This window comes from Stegostoma tigrinum, chromosome 11, assembly GCF_030684315.1.
Source record: "Stegostoma tigrinum isolate sSteTig4 chromosome 11, sSteTig4.hap1, whole genome shotgun sequence".
In the NCBI taxonomy this organism is placed as follows: domain Eukaryota; kingdom Metazoa; phylum Chordata; class Chondrichthyes; order Orectolobiformes; family Stegostomatidae; genus Stegostoma; species Stegostoma tigrinum.
The window spans coordinates 12,616,443-12,636,989 of record NC_081364.1 but is presented as its reverse complement, the minus strand read 5'-3'; the positions used below and the strand labels follow the sequence as shown (position 1 = coordinate 12,636,989).

General features: G+C 42.6%; 2 protein-coding genes across 3 annotated transcripts in view; one reads left to right on the top strand and one right to left on the bottom strand.

The window, feature by feature from the left end:
* uba1 (ubiquitin-like modifier activating enzyme 1) overlaps positions 1–4,117 on the top strand; it is a 296,167-nt gene extending 292,050 nt beyond the window's left edge. The window contains exon 25 of the mRNA XM_048547326.2: positions 2,914–4,117. Coding sequence (XP_048403283.1) covers positions 2,914–3,049 — 136 coding nt within the window. The 3' untranslated portion in view covers positions 3,050–4,117. The remainder of the gene's footprint in view (positions 1–2,913) is intronic.
* A 1,089-nt stretch (positions 4,118–5,206) lies between these two features.
* inka1a (inka box actin regulator 1a) lies at positions 5,207–9,208 on the bottom strand. 2 transcript variants are annotated; one of them, XM_048547331.2, is made up of 3 exons: positions 8,972–9,208; positions 8,037–8,218; positions 5,207–6,350 (listed from the first exon to the last, which is right to left on the bottom strand). In XM_048547331.2, exon 3 carries the CDS (start codon positions 6,342–6,344, stop codon positions 5,367–5,369), a length of 978 nt encoding a protein of 325 aa, XP_048403288.1. In that variant the 5' UTR covers positions 6,345–6,350; positions 8,037–8,218; positions 8,972–9,208; the 3' UTR covers positions 5,207–5,366. The 2 variants fall into 2 exon arrangements, with proteins under 2 accessions (XP_048403288.1, XP_048403287.1); XM_048547330.2 differs by lacking the exon at positions 8,037–8,218.
* Positions 9,209–20,547: the final 11,339 nt, after the last annotated feature.

Sequence of the window (20,547 nt, the reverse complement as noted above, 5' to 3'; positions counted from 1 at the left end):
AAGAGGCAGATTGTGAGGAGATTCGTTTTTTTAAAACAGGAATTGTAGTGCCTCAGGGAAAGAATTCTGGAGCTAATGAATTTGATGGTTGAAGGAAGAACCGTCAATGGTGGGGAAAGGGAGTGAGAATTTTGTTTTTATTTATTCACAGCATGTGTGCATTACTTGGCCAGACCAACATTTGTTGCCCATCTCCACCCAAGAAGATGGTGCTGACCTGCTACCTTGAACCACTTCAGTACATCTTGTGTAGGCACACCCACATTGCAGATAGGAAGTGATTTCCAGGACATTGACAAGTGTTCATACACAACTCAAGCTTCCTTCTGTTCATTAAACTCTATCAGCACAACCCCTTACTCCCCTCTCTATCATGTACTCATCCAGTCTACTCTTGAAAGCATCAACATTATTCATCAGAACTACTTCCTGTAGTTCCTCTTTCTCCCTGTCTCGTTTCTTAGTGACTGTATTTTACTGATGTCACCTAATTTTGGACTTGCCCAGATCTTACTCCATAATAACAGAACAAGGTCAGTTGCAGAAGTTTTAAGAAGTTTTGTGACTTTTTGTTCCAGAATGCCCAAATCATCTAAAACCTGGAAATGATCATTAACTTGAAGAATTATGAGTCAGAATAGACCAATTACTCATTGGAGCTGCTCTGCCATTCAGACAGCAATTTCCATTTTTTTGCTACATTCCATATCTCTTCCTGAAGTATGTATCGTTCTTTCAGGCCCCTCAACTAATTCAGTATTAATAGAAATTGCTTCCACATTATTTTGCATCAAACCTTGGGCAACCTCACCTAGATTTTAAGAAAGTTTTAGTTGGGAGATAGTAGATGGTGGCAATGTTACCAGAGTAGTAATCCAAAGGGCCTGCTAATGGTCTGGGGGTGAGTGTTCAAATTCTATCACAGGAATGGGAATTAAAATACAATAGACTACAATATTCTGTAATCGAAAGCTTGTCTCATAAATTGATCTATTGTCAATTTTTGTAAAAATCCATCTGGTTGACTCATGTCCTTTAAGGAACAAAATCAGCTATCAATGTGACTCCAGGCCCACAGTAAAGTGGTTGACTCTAAATTGCTCTCAAAGACAGTTAGGGAATCACAACAAATACTGGCCTTGCATCACATCAATGAATAAAATGGATGTGTCCTTATCCTGGTTTCCCCATTAGAGGGTAGATGCATTCTTTGTATTTGCTGTCAGTTTCCTTTAGTATTTAAACACCTCAACTGGAACACCCTTAACTTCCTCCACTTTGGGAATGCAAGCTAAGTTAGGCCAGTCTCATGTAATATCGAAGTCAATTTATCCCAGATAGCATCACCAGATTCCTCACAAGGCAGGAATATCCTTCCAAGTGTTAGCTATAAAAGGCTTTGGGAAGTTTAGTAGTTATGAATAGTGCTATATGAATGCAAGTTTTGTTTTAAATAAGTAAACAGAACATTGTAGAACTGGCAAAAATGCATATTATTCAACTGAGAGCTAGCTTGCAGCTCTTAAAAATGAAGTATGCTACTGTGTACCTTATTGCATTAAACTGAATGTCTTTGCTTCAGATGTGGTTGTATAAACCTTTAACCCTTTCACCTGTGTAACTGAAGGAATGAAATCTTTTTCTCTGTGCTGGTAGTTCTAACTGAAATAAGTTTGGAAGCGAATCTCAGAAAGATTATGAAACTATGATGAGGAAAGTGCCTTTCTAAAGTTGAGAGTCCAGACACATTGGTACAAAACTTGGAAGATTTGTAAACTGTGAGGAACTCTGACATGATAGGCGTAGTAGGCAAATAGATGGCAGACGAGTTTCAACACAGAGAAGTGTAAGGTGATGCATTTTAGTAGGAGAACACTGAAAGACAATATAAAATAGAGGTCCAATTCTAAAAGGAGTGCAGAAGCAGAAGGACCAGTGTGTAAATGTGCTCAGATCGTGGAAGATGGCAGGACAGGTGGAGAAAGCAGTAATCAAAGGATATGATATACTCAGCTTTATTAGTAGGAATGTAGAGTAAAAGAGCAAGAAGGTGATATTGGACTTATTTAAGACTTTTATCATTGTTAGACCTCAATTGGATTATAATGTACATTTGTGGATGTCACATTACAGGAAAGGTACAAATGCATTGGATGTGAGTGAAGGAGTGATTTATCACAATGTTGCCAGGGATTGGAAATTTCAGTTGTGAGGATAGATTGAAGAAGTTGGGATTTTATCCTTGGAGAGAAGAAAGCTAAGAGGAGAACAGTTAAAGGTTTTCATAACCATGAGTGGGCTAGATAGAATGGAAAACAGAGAAACCATTCCTGCTTGTAATAGGAAGAAGGAGAGCACATGGATGATAGTATAATGCAGGAGTGAAGGTTAGATAGACCTTAGGATTAGGGTAAAAGTTCAGCACAACATCATGGGCCGAGGATCCTGCATTGTACTCTACTGTTCTATGTTCTACTTAAAGTATTTTTCAAAAGAAGCAAGGGTGATACATGGAAAATGTTTCCACTTGTAGGCATTGCCTGGTACAGTGGTTTAAATGAGGCATTCAGAATGGTATGGGGCGATATTTGGATAAACATAATATGTGGAGAAAAAAGCAAGACCTTGGCACTAGGTAATTTTGCTTGTTTGAACATCCCATGCAGGTAGAATGGGCCAAATGGCCTTCCGATTCTGTGAACATGGATATTTACTCTACAAATGATCTGTATAGTAATGGGTGCAAAAAAAATTGCCTTTCAAAGAGTGAAATAAACTCCACTGTTTGGAATCAATTGAATTGTAATAAGGTTACATACTACAATTAGATAGCAAATAGTTTCTGGTATCAAATGTAGTTGGGTCGTACTTATTTTAAAATTCCTCCTTAATATTTTCCTGCTTTCTCTTCAGATTATCAGAAATTGTGACAATGCTCAGTCAGCAAAACATCGAGAAGCATGTGAAGGCCCTGAATTTACAGATTGACTGTAAAACTGAGGAGGAGGGTGAAATTGATTTTCCTACTATTTTCTACCAGATCCAGTAAAACAAAAGAGTACTGAGGCTTCCTTCCATGTACCTCTCGGTCAGCTACTACCACTTGTTTCCATCACTATTGGTCCAACTTAGATATTTGTAATACTGTTGTTTTCTTTGCTCTCCTAAAATACTCTATGTAGTTAATGATCAACTGAAGCACCACAGATATTGGTTCAAATTTCCACCGGCACATGTGGACACTTTACTCATCATTGAATAGTGATGATCTCAAGCAGAACATCTAGGCTGCATTGTTATTCATTCCAGAATCTAGTTTTGAATCTAATTTGGTCTCATGGCGAATATGTCCCCTGAATCTTTCTTCCAGTTCACAGTAAAGACTGTACTGGACACACATCGGGATATCCACAGTTCCATTCTGTCTTTGTCTCAATCACACAAGGCTGGCTCCTAATTCACTAATGTGGCTCTACATTGTCAGGTTCACTCAGAGCATTTTACATTGCCACCCATCGCCGACAGCCACCATATTGGTGTGAGAAATGCAAGTTCCACGTAGTAACAAATGATATTCATCGACAGTGAATGACTGGCAGCAGACAAATTTTATCTGGATCTGAGTCATGTTTAAAAGCACTTCAGAGTGGTGCCCAATCATAAACATGAGCAAATCCTCAGATACCATTCACCAAATGAGCACAAGTATCCCTGCAAATTAAAATACATTTAATATGAAAGGCCAATAAACATATTGACTAAAAAATGCCAAACCAGCAGTTTGATAGGATGGTTTGAACTTGGAAATAGCAACCATATGAATTTTGACAACAGAAATAATGACAAGTAATGACAGAAAGAAAAAGTGATTAGGCAGAGGAAAATGTCTCCAAAGAAACCGTGCACACTCTGGAGAGGCTTGGATCTTGTGGTTGCTTTCAGGAAAAAAAGAATTCTGTCACTTACCTGATTGATTTCAGAATCACAAGCCTGTCAGAGATAAGACTGCCTCATTCTGAACGTTGCACGAGTGGGACAGCGTCATCATACATAATGTAACTGAAATTGTTAAACCGCCCAATGTTGTAATAAGTATTAATAAAAAAAATTGGCAAAATATTAATTTGTTTAATTTTCACAACTTATAGAAGCAAACAACTTCAGTTAAAAATTACATTTTGCTTGCTCTCTCCTGTAATACTTTAATCCTGTGTGTCCCACACTGTTTTGCTTTGACTGCGAGGACTGGTTGAAATTGCTCTCAAGCTACAGTTAATCTAGTCCTTGAGTTGATCGAGGATTAATTTGAGTTTCTCAATCTCTGCCAAGTCTCCTTGGGTGACAAGAGCCCAGCTATGGATGAAAAACATTTTGATTTTGCCCTGGTAACTTTTCCTGTGGGTTTGTAGTAGGAGCCTGAGCATCTGCTGCTGATTATTTTACTGATGGGAGCACACAATGCAGCCACAATAATCACAATGCTGAGAATAGCCTCTTTCATTTATGGTCACCTTGTACTACATATTCAATTCATCACATTTTCCAAAGGGGAGGAACACTTAGTGAGGGCTGTATAATTTTAAAGAAATAACGTTTGAAATGTGATAGGCTTTTGAATAGGATCTGCTTTTAGGTAGGTCACCGAATGTACCTAACTCTTGCAATGCAGAACTAAAACAGAGCAATACAATGACTAATATGCTTCCTTGAGATTAAGTATATAGCTGGCTTCCACCCTTTTTGAACTCATCTCACCTTACATCTTGTTGTACAGACCCCAGTTTGCAAAGAATAATTTTTATATTGATTAGGATTGTATATTCTGCAGCTTGCTTATTTATGGAAACCCACTGGAAGGGAAAGAAAGCAAGTTAATTTCTTCTCCCTCTTCTGAAGGAACCATACAGAAGTTAGTCATCACTAACGCTGTGAGGACTTTGGGTTAATTGAGACAACTTTGTTCAGTAACAGATGCTAACTGTTTGTAAAGTGAGGGCTGATTCTGGTGGAGTTTAACTGTGATTCTGCTTTGAATCAAACTGAAGTGTAAAGCTGGACAGAGGGCACACACCAAGAAATGCTAATGAAGACAAATCTCTTTAGTGTGCCATGGAAAGGAGTACACACATTTATATAATTATAGTGATTATCTGCACTGGAATTTGACAGCCAAATAAACAAATTTGTTGAACAAAACCATTGAAGAATCATTTGTTTATTTTCAGGCACTGTATAAAATATAAAATGTATGTACACAAACTACATGGCTATAAACATTTTGGCTTATATCAAAAAGTGATACAAAAGTCAGATTAATTATACACCTCATGTTGGAAGCACAAGAGTCAGTGTTCATTTTGTTTATTCTATACATAACTAATTGTGTCCTTGCAAATAATTGGTTTCCTACTTCTGCTTTTCATCAAAGCAATAAATTTATCAAAGTCTGATGTTGACGCTTCATTCGTCTGGGGTAGGTTAGTGTGAGAACGATGCAGATAAGAGAGCTTTGGCATGTAATTACCCAGATTTGTCGGACAAGAGAGTCTCTTTGATTGCAAGTGTGCATGGCTGTTGTCATTGTTGCTTTGGTGCTTTGGATCTGTACTCTTTGACCTGTCAGATCGCGAGATGTTGGCCAGCTTACGCCTCACATTTCCAGAGATGTTCAGGAGGAACTCATGAGGCTTCCCCAACCATCTGCCGGAGTGATCCTTTGCCTTTGATTCCATCATCTCATCAGTCTCCTCTGGAAGGTCCATCCAGTTTTCCACCAGATCTGCAAAACAATTATCCCCCAGTACAAGGGGCTGTCTATTCCTGCTTTGGGAGAGCAAATTGACTGTCCAGTCATTTGGATCTGTATAATCAAAAATCTTCCAGGAGCACTGTTCTGAATAAACATCAGAAGTAGATTTAGGTCTTATTTTTTTGTTCGGTCCCAAGCCGATTTTATTTCTCAAGATCCCAGCAGTGGGAAGTCTATTCTCCCTCAAACACGGTGAGCTTCCTACTCGTGCTGCTTTTGTCAATGTGGGCCCAGAAGCTTCAGAATAGCCAGAGTCAAACTCTAAGCTTCTGTCACTGCTGGGTGATGCAAATACTGATGGGGTGCCTTCTTCTTCACTTCTCGGAGATACAAGGCAACAAGCTGAGTCATATGTGTCGGATTCAGAGACATCGGAGGTAAAACTATGTGAGTTCCTTCCCTTGACAGGAGCCAAGGGTGCTGCCTCCTCCTCCCTCAGGCTCAGGGTGCTGATGTTGTGAATCTGCTTCAAGTCCTGCAATGCCTGCATCATGCATTGCATTTGATCTCGAAGACAAGCCCCTGCCTCCTTCATATTTATCTGGTCAAAGACAAAAATCCAAGAAAACAATAAGCAATTCAATTTGATTATAGGTAATTATTTTGCAATATGCTTTAGGACTCTGATTTGCTGAAAAGTTATTTTACTCATTTCAATTTGAGAGAGTGCATTATGTGCCTACAAATGGAAATACTTGCATTTGTATCACTGCAAGTGATTGGGTGTTCCTTATGTGGAAGGTGAAGTGTATATGCCTCTGCACATAATTATATATACACAACTCTCTCATGTGGGACCAAATCTGTGTACACGTCTACATTATCATGTGGCTTCACGCTCCAAGCATGAGGTACAGTAGTAACAAAGGATTCCAAGTGTGAGTTCAGAATTATCTTTAACTAAAGATTTCAAGAATATGGAACTCACTACCAAATTGTATGAATCTATTTTGAGGAACTTGACAAGTATGTGGAAGAAGGGAATAGAGCATGATAAGATTGAGGGAAGTTGCAAGTAGACCCTAGTGGAGCAGAGACAATGGGAAGGTCAAGCAGCCTATTTCCATAAGACCATAAGATATAGGAGTGGAAGTAAGGCCATTCGGCCCATCGAGTCCACTTCATCTTGCTGTATATCCCATATAATCATGCGCTTTATTATCTATGCACAAAAGGTGATAGAAGTTTGGAACTTCCCCACATAAAGGAGTCGATGATAAATAATCATTTCAAATTTGAGGTTGATACAATTGTAAGCAAAATTCTATAAAAAAGGAAACAAGGAAAGTTGTGAAGCCAAGCTTCAGATAGGCCATCATTTCATTGAATAGGCTTGAGGGGCTGAATGGCCCACCCACATTCCACTATATATCAGGGTCTGTCGATTGACCTGCTTTTCTCCCATACAATCAAAATGCCTTCCAATCTACTAAACCCACAGTAATTCCATCATTGAATAGTGGATACATGAATATCTATTTAGCCCCAACCCTATCATGTCCTGAAAATTGCTTGACTTCTACCGTGTGAAGCCAGCATTATTTATGCTCCCCCTCCCATAGCTACAGCTCTATCAAGGGCAGGCATCGTGAGATCTAGAATGTATATTGTTCCAATGACACTGCCAAGATGGTTTTCATTTCTTCAGATTCTTGCAATACATGCTTGGAAATTAAATTGAGGTCTTCAGCAAATCCTGGAGGCTTCCATCACACACGCTGATTTAAAATACAATACTGCCTGTGAAGTAATTAAAGCTTTTCCGGGTCGGTAGGTGCCCCGAATGCCTATATCTAAACCGTTCCCGACTTCAACGAAAGGAGGAGTTAACTTCCTGCAGAGTAACACTTGATTTAGTGTAAACTCTGCATGTCTTTTGCAGTTTGGTTCCACGAGGAAAATTGACACGTGGGAATTTAATTGCTGAAGGCTGAAAGTTGTCCCCTCAGCCCCCTCTGGTGACCTAACCGATACATGCACCTTGGTGTCGGAATGGACCATCAAGAGTTGCAAGATCCCAGGCTCCATCCCTGGTCAATACTTAGTCTAATGACTTCAGGACACGAGGCCACTTGGCCCATCACTCCGACCTTGCAACTAGCTCGCTGCACGCGACACATCGTCCCCTGGCCCAATACCCCAAGCTGGGGAATGGGAAAGGGAAAGTGAAAGATGCAACGGGTGGAAATGAAAACCTCTTCCTCCTTCCCTCCCGCCATAACTTTACGTTTGAGCCTGGAACCTGGTCTTTCTCCAACCAGCCCTCGAGTGTTGCGGCGCTGATGGCTGTCGTTGGACAGTTCCCGGGCACGTCTGGCGCTGACGGCAAAGCTCTGAGGAGAACTCAAAGAGGCCCCTTTAACCGGGAGAGCTGGGATCCCTGTGGAGAAGGCAGCACCCTCGCTGTTTCTGATGAGTTAGAGATGAGTAAAAAGGTCAGATTCTCTCAAACATTCCATTCCAGTAGTACAGGCGCTGCGGGCAGGTACTAACACGTTAACTGTGCTTCATGCAGAGCACCTGGACATGCTACAGCTCACCTGGCCTATTGTACACTGTTTCACAAAGGATTCTGCATTCTCTTTCCAAACTGCTCCCCCTCCACCGCACCCCCCCCCCCATGGATGTTTTGGTGGTGGGGTGGGGGGGGGGGGGTACGGTCAGTTCTCACGATCTGAATGGTGTATCGCTTGAGTTAAACGTTGTCCACAGCATCTGCTCCTATTAGCCCGACTAAACCCAATTCCAGCTGCTAATTATATTAAACCCTCGGCTCCTTTTATCGTGAAAGACTGGAGTTACTAAATCATAACCACAGCCGGACACCCCCATAATCTTAGATCATAAGACCTAACAAAAAGGTTTTTAAAAGAAAAACAATATCGTCTCAAGTTAAGAACATTGACTCGTTTCTGAGCACCAAAGCCTGTAAAGTGTAAAAATTTCTAATAACGCACAGTACAGAGAATTCAAAAACTGTCCTCAAGAATTATTTAGGGTTCCAAAAGCTACTGGATTTTTAGGTGCAGTGATCCAATCCCTGCCACAATCTATTTTTTTCAAAGTTTGAAATAACTGCTAGCATTCGGGGAGTTTTTCTTACAACACACTCGACACAAATCGCCGCTGAAGCTTTTCCAATGAACCCTCTGTTTAACTCACCATTTCTTTGCGAAGATGACAAATGAAATCATCCAGTTTTGCGTCCTGCATCACCAAGCACTGTACTGCAGCTGCCCCTCCAGCACTGTCCTGTCAACAATCTCCGTCTCTACATTAGAAATCGCAGCTGCTTTTTCACTCGCTTTAGATCTTGACCTCTTTTTTTAAAAAAAAGTCCCTCAATTTTTTTTCTGTCTTGTTGCAGAATTCAGACACACTGGCATACACATATGACTATTTCATATATAGCTTTCCTCCGCAAGCTCCTCCCCAATCCCCGGCTCCCCTAGTTAAAAATCAACCAATCAAGACTCGGGTCCCTCCCTCGGAAGCAAGCGTCGGGCCAATCGCCTCGTTCTGTAATCTTAAACCAGATTGTTTTACAGAGATTTACAATGTGGAAAAATTGGGACTCCGCCAAGTGTCAGAGGGGGCCCGTCAAAAAATCTCCTTCTATATGTGTTGCATCAAATATTTTGGCTTAGTAAACAGTGCTGTGAACTTTCCTTTTAAAAAAATAAAATTGGAACGTTCGATATTCAAGTTCCCAAGCATCTGCTGCAACTTTTTTTTAGTTCTTGCGTTTTTAACATTTGAAAGTCTGGTCTTCATCAACGGGACAAATCTGCGTAAGAAATTGTGCACAGGCCCGGTGTGTCGGGGGGGGGGGGGGGTAGCCGACAAGCAATCTGCTTTATTAGTCTGAGGGCTTTTACACGGAAACAGAAATTGCTGGTAAAGTTCAGCAGGTCTGGCAGCCACTATGGAGAGAAATCAGAGTTAACGTTCCAGGTCACGCTTTTTTTTCCAGCTTTGGCTTGTATGCAGAATCTGGGTGAAGTCCCAACTTCCCAGCTTGGAAACCCCAGGAATGGTGTCACACACACATACATACTGGGAAGCAAAACTTCTTAAACTATTTCGCAATAGTTGTTGTAATTAGAGGAATAGAGCTAGAGAAATATATAGTTTGAGTTGCAGTGGTGAGGACTGTAATTTATATTAGAAATTATTGTAGAAACTCAGCTGATCTGGAAGGGTCTGTGGAAAGAGCTGCCAAACCTGGTGAGTTTCTCCAGCATTCTCTCTGTTTGTTTCAGATTTCCAGCATTTGCAGTAATTTGCTTTTTAATAATTCATATCAGCCCTGTCTCGGATGCAGCACACTCGTTGTTCAGTCACAAACAAGAACAGAAATTTCTAGTAAAGCTCAGTGAGTCAGGAAGTATCTGCTGAGAGAAATCAGAGTTAACTCTCAGGTCCAGTGACCCTTCCGCAGAATTGATATCATAGATGCTGCCAGACCTGCTGAGCTTTTCCAGCAATGTCTGTTTTTGTCTCTGATTTCCAGCACTCGCAGTTCTTTCAGTTTTCACTCTTCAGTCACATGGTTCAAGATGTGTTTGCTAAAGGAATCAACACAGGCTTTTCCTTTATTTGGTCATGGGATGCAGATGCCTCAAACTAGACCAGCATTTGCTGTCCATCTCCAATTACCCAGAGGCTGTTAAGAATCACATTGCTGTGGATTTGCTGTCACATGTGAGCCAGATCTGTTAAGGACTAGCAGAAATCTTTGCCCAGAGGACATTAATGAACTATATGGGTTTTCACAACAATCAAAATCCGGTGACCATTAACCCAGCTTTTTATTCCAGATTATTACTGAATTCAAATATGATCACTTGCTATGGTCCTGTCACCTCCTGTCAAGACTGAGGGCATTCTGTACGATCAGTGGTGCAGCCTTTTGAATGAGATGTTAAACCTATGTCCTGACTTCCCTCTCAGATATTTTAGAAGAGCAGTCAGCATTTATTCCTCAATCAACATCACACACACAAAAAAAATCAGATTAGCAAATCAGTTTAATATGACTGTTCATGGGACCTTTCTGTGCACAAATTGACTGCCACATTTTCTGCATTACAACATTCACTCCACACTTCGAATGTACCTCATAGGCTGAAAAGTATTTTGGGTATCTTAAGGTCATGGAAGGCATTATATAAATACAAGTCTTTATTTCTCTATCATTCAAACATTCCAACACAATACCACATCAATCAAAACAATCCATTCAAGTTAGTACAGAATGCCACTGCAATGTACAATGATAATTTGAATACATTATATCCAATTTAATCACCAAGGTCGATCTTAATCAATAGGGAAGTTTCAGAGCGAAGTGGTAACTAACATTGGTTGGCTTTAACCCATTACAAGTTTGAAGGCTATTGTGTCCTGACTGCAGGAAGTTAAAGTTCGGTTTGTATCTTAGTGAGATGAGCCTAATGGCATTATTTTCGAGGAACACACAGTTTTCACTTGGTGTTATAGAACAAAGGAAAAGCCAGGCATTTGCACTGGACACAAATCACATTTATATTCTCTCAGGCTATATTTTGGTGACCACATGATGCAACAGCTGATCTGTTCAGTGAAGCAATTTCATCAGGAAATCACTGGTGTTACAATCCATGATGATACCCTCAGTACTTGCCTCCATTCCCCACCCAATACCATTGGTTTGCCGAGTGAGAGAACTGTGTGTGCAGTCCACATAAGACAATAAAGAGAGAGACTGCTTCTGCGAAAACAGGAGGCAGTGCCAGTGAGAAAGGAGAAACCAGAGCCAATAGGACAGGAGAAGGCAGGAAAAATAATCAAGGGTGGTCATTGTGTTACAGAATGTATTTGGAAGGATTGTATGTTTAAATTTATAAATATTTGCCTGAACCACAATGGGATAAGACCATTTAACTCCCTCACCTGCACCCAACCCAAAGCAAGTCAATGACCCCAAATCTTGACATTCTTAACCCAATAACCTTTATGGCACCCCATCCACTACCGTAAGTATTCATTACTGCCAATGTTGCTGCACAGCGAGAGAAGTGAATACAAGATGCACCATGGCAACTCATCAGTACTCCTTACTCAATACTCTACCACCAAGAAAGATAAGAGTAGCAGATACCTGGAAACGCCAGCAACTGCATGTTCTAGTTCAAGCCACACACAAACATGATTTTTATATTGTTGCTCCTTCACTATCAAAATTTAGGAATGCCCCATCTAACAATATTGTAGATTTACTTACTCCCAATGAACTGCAATGGCTCAAGAAGGTGGCTCACTGTCACCATCTTAATGATAATTAATTAGGGGAAATGAATGTTGGCTCAGTGGCAATGCTGACATCCTGTGAATTAATAATACAAAACAAGTCTTAAAGCCATATTTCCCGCTATTACCCACAACTAGTTTAGGTTCCTGATGCTTATCTTTTCATTGCTTGTATTTTTAGTATATGTTTAACGAATGAAGCTGAGTTCTACCACGTCAAGATGGAAATATAGTTGGTGGCTTCAACACTCAGGTCTAGAGTTAGGGTTTGGAGTTCAGTTGTATAAGAGTTAGAACATAGAACATAGAACATAGAACAGTACAGCACAGAACAGGCCCTTCAGCCCACAATGTTGTGCTGACCATTGATCCTCATGTATGCACCCTCAAATTTCTGTGACCATATGCATGTCCAGCAGTCTCTTAAATGACCCCAATGACCTTGCTTCCACAATTGCTGCTGGCAATGCATTCCATGCTCTCACAACTCTCTGTGTAAAGAACTCGCCTCTGACATCCCCTCTATACTTTCCAACAACCAGCTTATGACCCCTCGTGCTAGCCATTTCTGACCTGGGAAATAGTCTCTGGCTATCAACTCTATCTATGCCTCTCATTATCTTGTATACCTCAATTAGGTCCCCTCTCCTCCTCCTTTTCTCCAATGAAAAGAGACCGAGCTCAGTCAACCTCACTTCATAAGATAAGCCCTCCAGTCCAGGCAGCATCCTGGTAAACCTCCTCTGAACCCTCTCCAACGCATCCACATCTTTCCTATAATAGGGTGACCAGAACTGGACGCAGTATTCCAAGTGTGGTCTAACCAAAGTTTTATAGAGCTGCAACAAGATCTCACGACTCTTAAACTCAATCCCCCTGTTAATGAAAGCCAAAACACCATATGCTTTCTTAACAACCCTGTCCACTTGGGTAGCCATTTTAAGGGATCTATGTATCTGCACACCAAGATCCTTCTGTTCCTCCACACTGCCAAGAATCCTATCCTTAATCCTGTACTCAGCTTTCAAATTCGACTTTCCAAAATGCATCACCTCGCATTTATCCAGGTTGAACTCCATCTGCCACATCTCAGTCCATCTCTGCATCCTGTCAATGTCCCGCTGCAGCCTACAACAGCCCTCTATACTGTCAACGACACCTCCGACCTTTGTGTCATCTGCAAACTTGCTGACCCATCCTTCAATCCCCTCATCCAAGTCATTAATAAAAATTACAAACAGTAGAGGCCCAAGGACAGAGCCCTGTGGAACCCACTCACCACTGACTTCCAGGCAGAATATTTTCCTTCTACTACCACTCGCTGTCTTCTGTTGGCCAGCCAATTCTGTATCCAAGCAGCTAAGTTCCCCTGAATCCCATTCCTCCTGACCTTCTGAATGAGCCTACCATGGGGAACCTTATCAAATGCCTTACTGAAGTCCATATACACCACATCCACAGCTCGACCCTCATCAACTTTTCTAGTCACATCCTCAAAAAACTCGATAAGGTTTGTGAGGCATGACCTACCCCTCACAAAGCCGTGTTGAGTGTATTTGATCAAGCCATGCTCTTCCAGATGGTCATAAATCCTATCCCTCAGAATCCTTTCTAACACCTTGCAGACGACAGACGTGAGACTTACTGGTCTATAATTGCCGGGGATTTCCCTATTTCCTTTCTTGAAGAGAGGAATTACATTTGCCTCTCTCCAGTCCTCAGGTACGACTCCAGTGGAGAGCGAGGATGCAAAGATCTTCGCAAGTGGCAAAGCAATTGCATTTCTCGCTTCCCAAAGCAGCCGAGGACAAATCTGGTCTGGGCCTGGCAACTTGTCAATCTTAATGTTTCACAAAATTTTCAGCACATCAGCTTCCTCTATCTCTATCCATTCCAGCATGCACACCTGCTCTTCAAAGGTTTCATTCACTACAAAGTTTGTTTCTTTCGTAAAGACAGAAGCAAAAAACTCATTTAGGGCTTCCCCTACCTCCTCAGACTCCACACACAAGTTCCCTATGCTATCCCTGATCGGCCCTACTCTTTCTTTGATCATTCTCTTATTCCTCACGTAAGTGTAAAATGCCTTTGTGTTTTCCTGGATTCCTTCTGCCAAGCCTTTCTCGTGCCCCCTCCTGGCTCTCCTCAGACCATTTTTGAGCTCCTTCCTTGCCTGCGTGTAATCCTCTCTAGCTGAACTTGACCCTAGCTTCCTCCACCTTATGTAAGCTACCTTCTTCCTTTTCACATGAAGCTCCACCGCTCTCGTCATCCAAGGTTCCTTTATCTTACCCCTTCTTGCCTGTCTCAGAGGGACATATTTACTCATCACTCGCAACAACTGTTCCTTAAACAGTCTCCATATGTCTATAGTTCCCTTACCATGGAACAATTGCTCCCAGCCCATGCTCCCTAACTCATGTCTAATCGCGTCATAGTTTCCTCTTCCCCAATTAAATATCCTCCCATTCTGCCTAATCCTCTCCTTCTCCATAGCTATGTAGAATGTGAGGCAGTTATGGTCACTATCACCAAAATGCTCTCCCACCACAAGATCTGATACCTGCCCCGGCTCGTTTCCAAGCACCAAGTCTAGAATGGCCTCTCCCCTCGTCGGCCTGTCAACGTACTGAGTTAGGAAACCCTCCTGAACACACCTTACAAAAACAGCTCCATTCAAATCTTCTGCTCTAAGGAGGTTCCAATCAATATTAGGAAAGTTAAAGTCACCCATTACAACAACCCTACTGCGTGCACACTTCTCCAAAATCTGTCGACCTATGCTTTCTTCAATCTCCCTGCTGCTATTGGGGGGCCTGTAGTAAACCCCTAACGAGGTGACTACTCCCTTGCTGTTCCTAATTTCCACCCATACTGACTCGGTAGGCAGATCTTCCTCGACAATGGAAGCTTCTGTAGCTGTGATACCCTCTCTGATTAGTAGTGCTACACCCCCTCCTCTTTTTCCCCCCTCCCTATTCTTTTTAAATGTTCTAAACCCTGGAAGATCCAGCAACCATTCCTGCCCATGAGAAACCCATGTCTCTGTTATGGCCACAACATCATAGCACCAGGTACTGATCCATGCTCTAAGTTCATCACTTTTATTCCTGATACTCCTTGCATTAAAGCAAACACACTTTAACCGATCCCTTGGTTCCTTCCCACTAGCTGGTCTACCTCTTGCTACTGCCTCACCTGCATCAACTCTCACCTCTGGTATACAGCTCAGGTTCCCACCCCCCTGCCATACTAGTTTAAACCCTCTCGAACTACTCGAGCAAACCTTCCACCCAGGACATTGGTCCCCTTCCAGTTCAGATGCAACCCGTCCTTCTTGTACAGGTCCCACCTTCCCCAGAAGGCATCCCAATTATCTACATATCTGAAGCCCTCCCTCCTACACCAGCTGCGTAGCCACGTGTTCAGCTGCGCCCGCTCCCTGTTCCTCGCCTCGCTATCTCGTGGCACTGGTAGTAAACCAGAGAACACTACTCTGTTCGTCCTGCTCTGCAGCTTCCATCCTAACTCCCTGAAATCACTTTTTTATCCTCAATCCTATTTCTGGTTATATCATTTGTGCCAATATGTAACACGATTTCTGGCTGTTCGCCCTCCCCTTTTAGAACCTTATACACCCAATTGGAGACGTCCCGGACCCTGGCACCAGGGAGGCAACATACCTTCCGGGAATCCCGATCCTGACCACAAAATCTCCTGTCGATTCCCCTAACTATCGAGTCCCCTACCACGAGTACTTTTCTATTCTGCCCCCTTCCCTTCTTTGCCACAGTTTCAGGCTCAGTGCCAGAGAACTGACTACTATGGCTTTCCTCTGGTAGGTCATTCCCCCCAGCAGTATCCAAAACGGTATACTTATTGCTGAGGGGAATGCCCACAGGGGATCTCTGCACTGTCTGTCTGTCCCCTTTTCTCCCCCTAACTGTAACCCATCTATCCTTGTCCTGAGCCTTAGGACAAGCCTTAGGACAAGCCTAAGCCTTAGTTACTGGTATGTTCTGCTGATGCTGATGGTGGATGGAGATGTGAAGGTATAAGTTGGTCAGGTAAGGGAGTTACCACTGCATACGGTAATGGTGGATATCTCAAAAATAACTATCAAAACAGCGTCACACCTTGGGCTGAGAATGTAGAGTGTGCAGTCACAGGAAATTCATATGAATGAGTTTAACAAAGACAGATAGACAAGACATGGCAACAATGTGAAGAAAATAGATTGGCAGCAACAATTTATATAGCACTTTTTTATTCACTCACAGAATGAGGGTATCATTGGCTAGGCTAGCATTTATTGCCCAACCCCAGTTGCCCAGAGGGCAGTTAAGAGCCAACCATATTGCTGTGGGTCTAGAGTCACATGTAGACCAGGCCAGTTAAAGATGGCAGACAACAAGGTGTGGTGCTGGATGAACACAGCAGGCCAAGCAGCATCTTAGGAGCAGGAAGGCTGACGTTTTGGGCCTAGACCCTTCATCAGAAATGAGGCAGGGAAATAGGGTTCTGAAATAAATAGGGACAGAGGGGGACATGGATTGAAGATGGATAGAGGAGAAGACAGGTGGAGAGGAGACAGACAAGTTAAGGAGGTGGGGATGGAGCCAGTAAACGTGAGTGTAGGTGGGGAGGTAGAGAAGAGATAGGTCAGTCCAGGGAGGATGGACTGGTCAAGGGGGCGGGATGAGGTTAGTAGGTAGGAAATGGGGGTGGGGCTTGAGGTGGGAGGAGTGGATAGGTGAGAGGAAGAGCAGGTTAGGGAGGTGGGACGACTAGACTGGCTTGGCATGCTCAAAGGGGAGGGGAGATTTTGAAGCTTGTGAAATCCACATTGATACCATTGGGCTACAGGGTTCCCAAGCGGAATATGAGTTGCTGTTCCTGCAACCTTCAGGTGGCATCATTGTGGCACTGCAGGAGGCCCAGGATGGATATGTTGTCTGTGGAATGGGAGGAGGTGTTGAAATGGTTCATAACTGGGAGGTGCAGCTGTTTATTGCAAACCGAGTGTAGGTGTTCTGCAAAGCGGTCCCCAAGCCTCTGCTTGGTTTCCCCAATGTAGAGGAGGCCACAACAGGTACAGCAGATGCAGTATACCACATTAGCAGATATGCAAGTGAACTTCTGCTTGATGTGGAAAGTCTTCTTGGGGCCTGGGATGGGGGTGAAGGAGGAGTTGTGGGGGCAGGTGTAGCACTTCCTGCAGTTGCAGGGAAAAGTGCCGGGTGTGGCTGGGCTGGAGAGGAGTGCGAAGTGGACAAGGGATCACGGAGAGAGTGGTCCCTCCGGAAAGCAGACAAGGGTGGGAAGGGAAAAATGTCTTTGGTGGTGGGGTCGGATTGCAGATGACAGAAGTGTCGGAGGATGATGCGTTGGATCCGGAGGTTGGTGGGGTGGGCATTCTTTACTCAGAGAGCAGTAAGGGCGTGGAATGCCCTGTCTGCCAATGTAGTTAACTCAGCCACATTAGGGGCATTTAAACAGTCCTTGGATAAGCATATGGATGATGATGGGATAGTGTAGGGGGATGGGCTTAGCTTAGTTCACAGGTCGGCGCAACATCGAAGGTCGAAGGACCTGTTCTGCGCTGTATTGTTTTATGTTCTATGTATGTGAGGACGAGCGGGATTCTCTTTTGGTTGTTAGTGCAGGGATGGGTTTTGAGGGATGAGTTGCAGGAAATGCAGGAGACACGGTCAAGGGCGTTCTCGAACACTGCAGGGGGAAGTTGCAGTCCTTGAAAAACGAGGACATCTGAGATGTATGGGAGTGGAATGCCTCAGCCTGGGAGCAGATGCAGTGGAGGTGAAGGAATTGGGAATAGGGGATGGCATATTTGCAGGAAGGTGGGTAGGAGGAGGTGTATTTTAGGTAGCTGTGGGAGTCAGTGGGCTTGAAATGGATATCAGTTTCCAGGTGGTCTGCAGTTCCTATTATGTCAGGTGAAGATGGCAATTTCCTTTCCCAAAGAACATTAATGAACCAAATGGGTTTTTCCAACAATCGATATTGGTTTCATGGTCATCATATGACTCTTAATTCTACAGTTTTATTGAATTCAAATTCCACCATCTACTGTTTGAACCTGGGTCCCCAGAACATTACCTGGGTCTCTGTATTAATAGTCCAGTAATAATAACGCTTGAGCTCTGGTAAAGAGTCACCTAGTCTTAAAATGTTAGCTTGCTCTCACTGTATGGATGCTGCCTGACCTGCTGTAATTGCCAGCATTTGTTGTTTTCAGTTTATAGTATTACTAGGCCATTGCCTCTCTGCAAGACTTTAAGAATTTAAATATCCCATTGCAATTCATGGGTCATTGAGCAAAATTTTACACAGGGTTCCTTAAAGAGATTCAAAGGGAGCTATAGCTAAAGATTTGGCCAAAGAGATAATTCTGAAATAAGAAGAGGGAGGTAGGGAAGTTGACTTAACAGGGAAGTGACAGGAGAAGTCATTGTGATACAAGAAATATGTACCTATCTAAGTCTTTGCCTTTCCCCTCATCCTCATTAATAGGCCATGAATTTCCACTGGATTGGTCCATAGCTGAGTAATGGACTGCAGTGATTTGTTATTGCCTTTTGCAGGACAGTTGACCATGAGGCTCTCCCACTTTCATCATCAGGCATCTTGGAAGGTTTAACAGGCTAACAATCAACGTGTTTAACCAGAATATGATTGACATCTTCCATGTTCTAGCATGGAACTCAGGCCCAGAGCTTCTAGTCCTGATGTAGGGGGCTATGGCTGTGTCACAATATGCACATATCCATGTTAGTGTAAATGTCTGTGTGTGTAAAATATATTAGTCGATCCCTGAAAACATATACACATAAAAAACATACCAATGTGAAATAGAGGGAAGAACATTAATGAAATAGGATGCACAGATATTATTCAGTCTTCATTTAAAGGCCACATACGTTGGCCTTATCTTCATATTTCTGTCTTAACTGCCATGGCTACATTTTGCACGGAAACTGCCAGTGTAAACATGTCACGTTGTAATTACAACGTCCCACCTGTGGTGGTGTTATTTATGAAAGTGTAATTCTCATTTCTGTTGTTTCACCAGCACATATGATCAGAAGAGAATCCGTCCCCGGTAATTACCTGTAGTGGAAATGATCTCATTTCAGGTCTTCCCCCTCCCCTAAAAACAGGATAAATTGGATTAGGATTCTTCATTTGTTCCCTTGCCACGGTAGACAGCCTCGGGGTATATTCCAGACAGGTTGCTATTTGCTGGGACATTTCCCTTGAATTGTGTCGAGGTGCAGGTTTGGTCGCGTGGTCTCAGGTAAGAGACGCGTGCGGTGGTGGAAATGTTACAACTTGAAATTCTCCAGTGACACATTTTCAGCCCTGACTTGCCCGAAAGACACACCCACAACTCTGGGGATCCCTGAACTGTCTACAGCCCGGGACATTTAATACTTTATTATCAGTGCGGTACCTGGTGGGTGTGAGTGGGGGAGGGAAGGGGGCCTTTCGTCACCTTGTTCTAAGATCTCACACTTTTAAAAATAAAGGAAAAATGCCCGCGGGGATTGTCTGGAGAGTCAAATTCCTTCTGTTGAATGATTTGCTCGTTAACGGAAGAACTGATATGTTAAAAGAGCGAATTTAAGCCAGTCAATGTAAAAACAAAGCTCAACAGTTGTGAACTGACCCCGGGACAAGAGATAACATCTCAAACAAAAACTCTACCCCCAGAATGAATTCATCCAATTTCCAACTCCATCCTGCTTCAACCAGCGACTTGATGAGAGAAGATAATCTGCATTTTGCAATGTAGGAACACAGTTTGCTTAACCCCAAATCCGGCCGCAACACAAGCTAATCATTTATAACGCAGTAAACCCTATTTCTATTTAGATTTTGCGTGTGTGGCGGGTGGTGGTTGCATTAACTAATTTAACATTGGCATTCTATTAAACTACTGGTTACGGCTGTCACTTTCTGTGGTGCCTGCTCTTCATGAAACAAAATATATTAGACAGCATTTAACATTCAGACTGTTCCCAATATCGTATGATTGCCCTCTGCTGTCGAATCTGTCCTATTACAAGTTCCTTCGTTATTCCAAAGTTCATTGGACCTCCCCAAAACCGAGTTGTTATTTTAACCATAAGGTTTATCACTGCTTCAGTACATTCATAGAGAGGAGTACCTGTATATAATGTCTCACTGCTTGAAAGTTTGCTCTGTTATCAGACCACCCTGTATTTTTTTTAATTGATGAACTACTTTCTTTGTCATATTTACCATTGATTTGGGCTGTTAAACCTCTTAACTGCCGCAAGAGTAATTTAACGCCTTTGTTTTTTCAGACTAGGCGCTTATCTAGTGACATGAAATACAATCAAAATCAGATTAAAAATCACACTGTCTGGGCAGGGCTGAATTGTGATTTAATGAGATCAGTG

Excerpts from the sequence above, each read along its gene's own strand:
- inka1a (XM_048547330.2), bottom strand. The coding sequence starts at position 9,022 with ATGCAGGACGCAAAACTGGATGATTTCATTTGTCATCTTCGCAAAGAA. Across the intron at positions 6,351-8,971 it reads GTCATCTTCGCAAAGAAATG|ATAAATATGAAGGAGGCAGG; the intron begins GTGAGTTAAACA and ends GTCTTTGACCAG.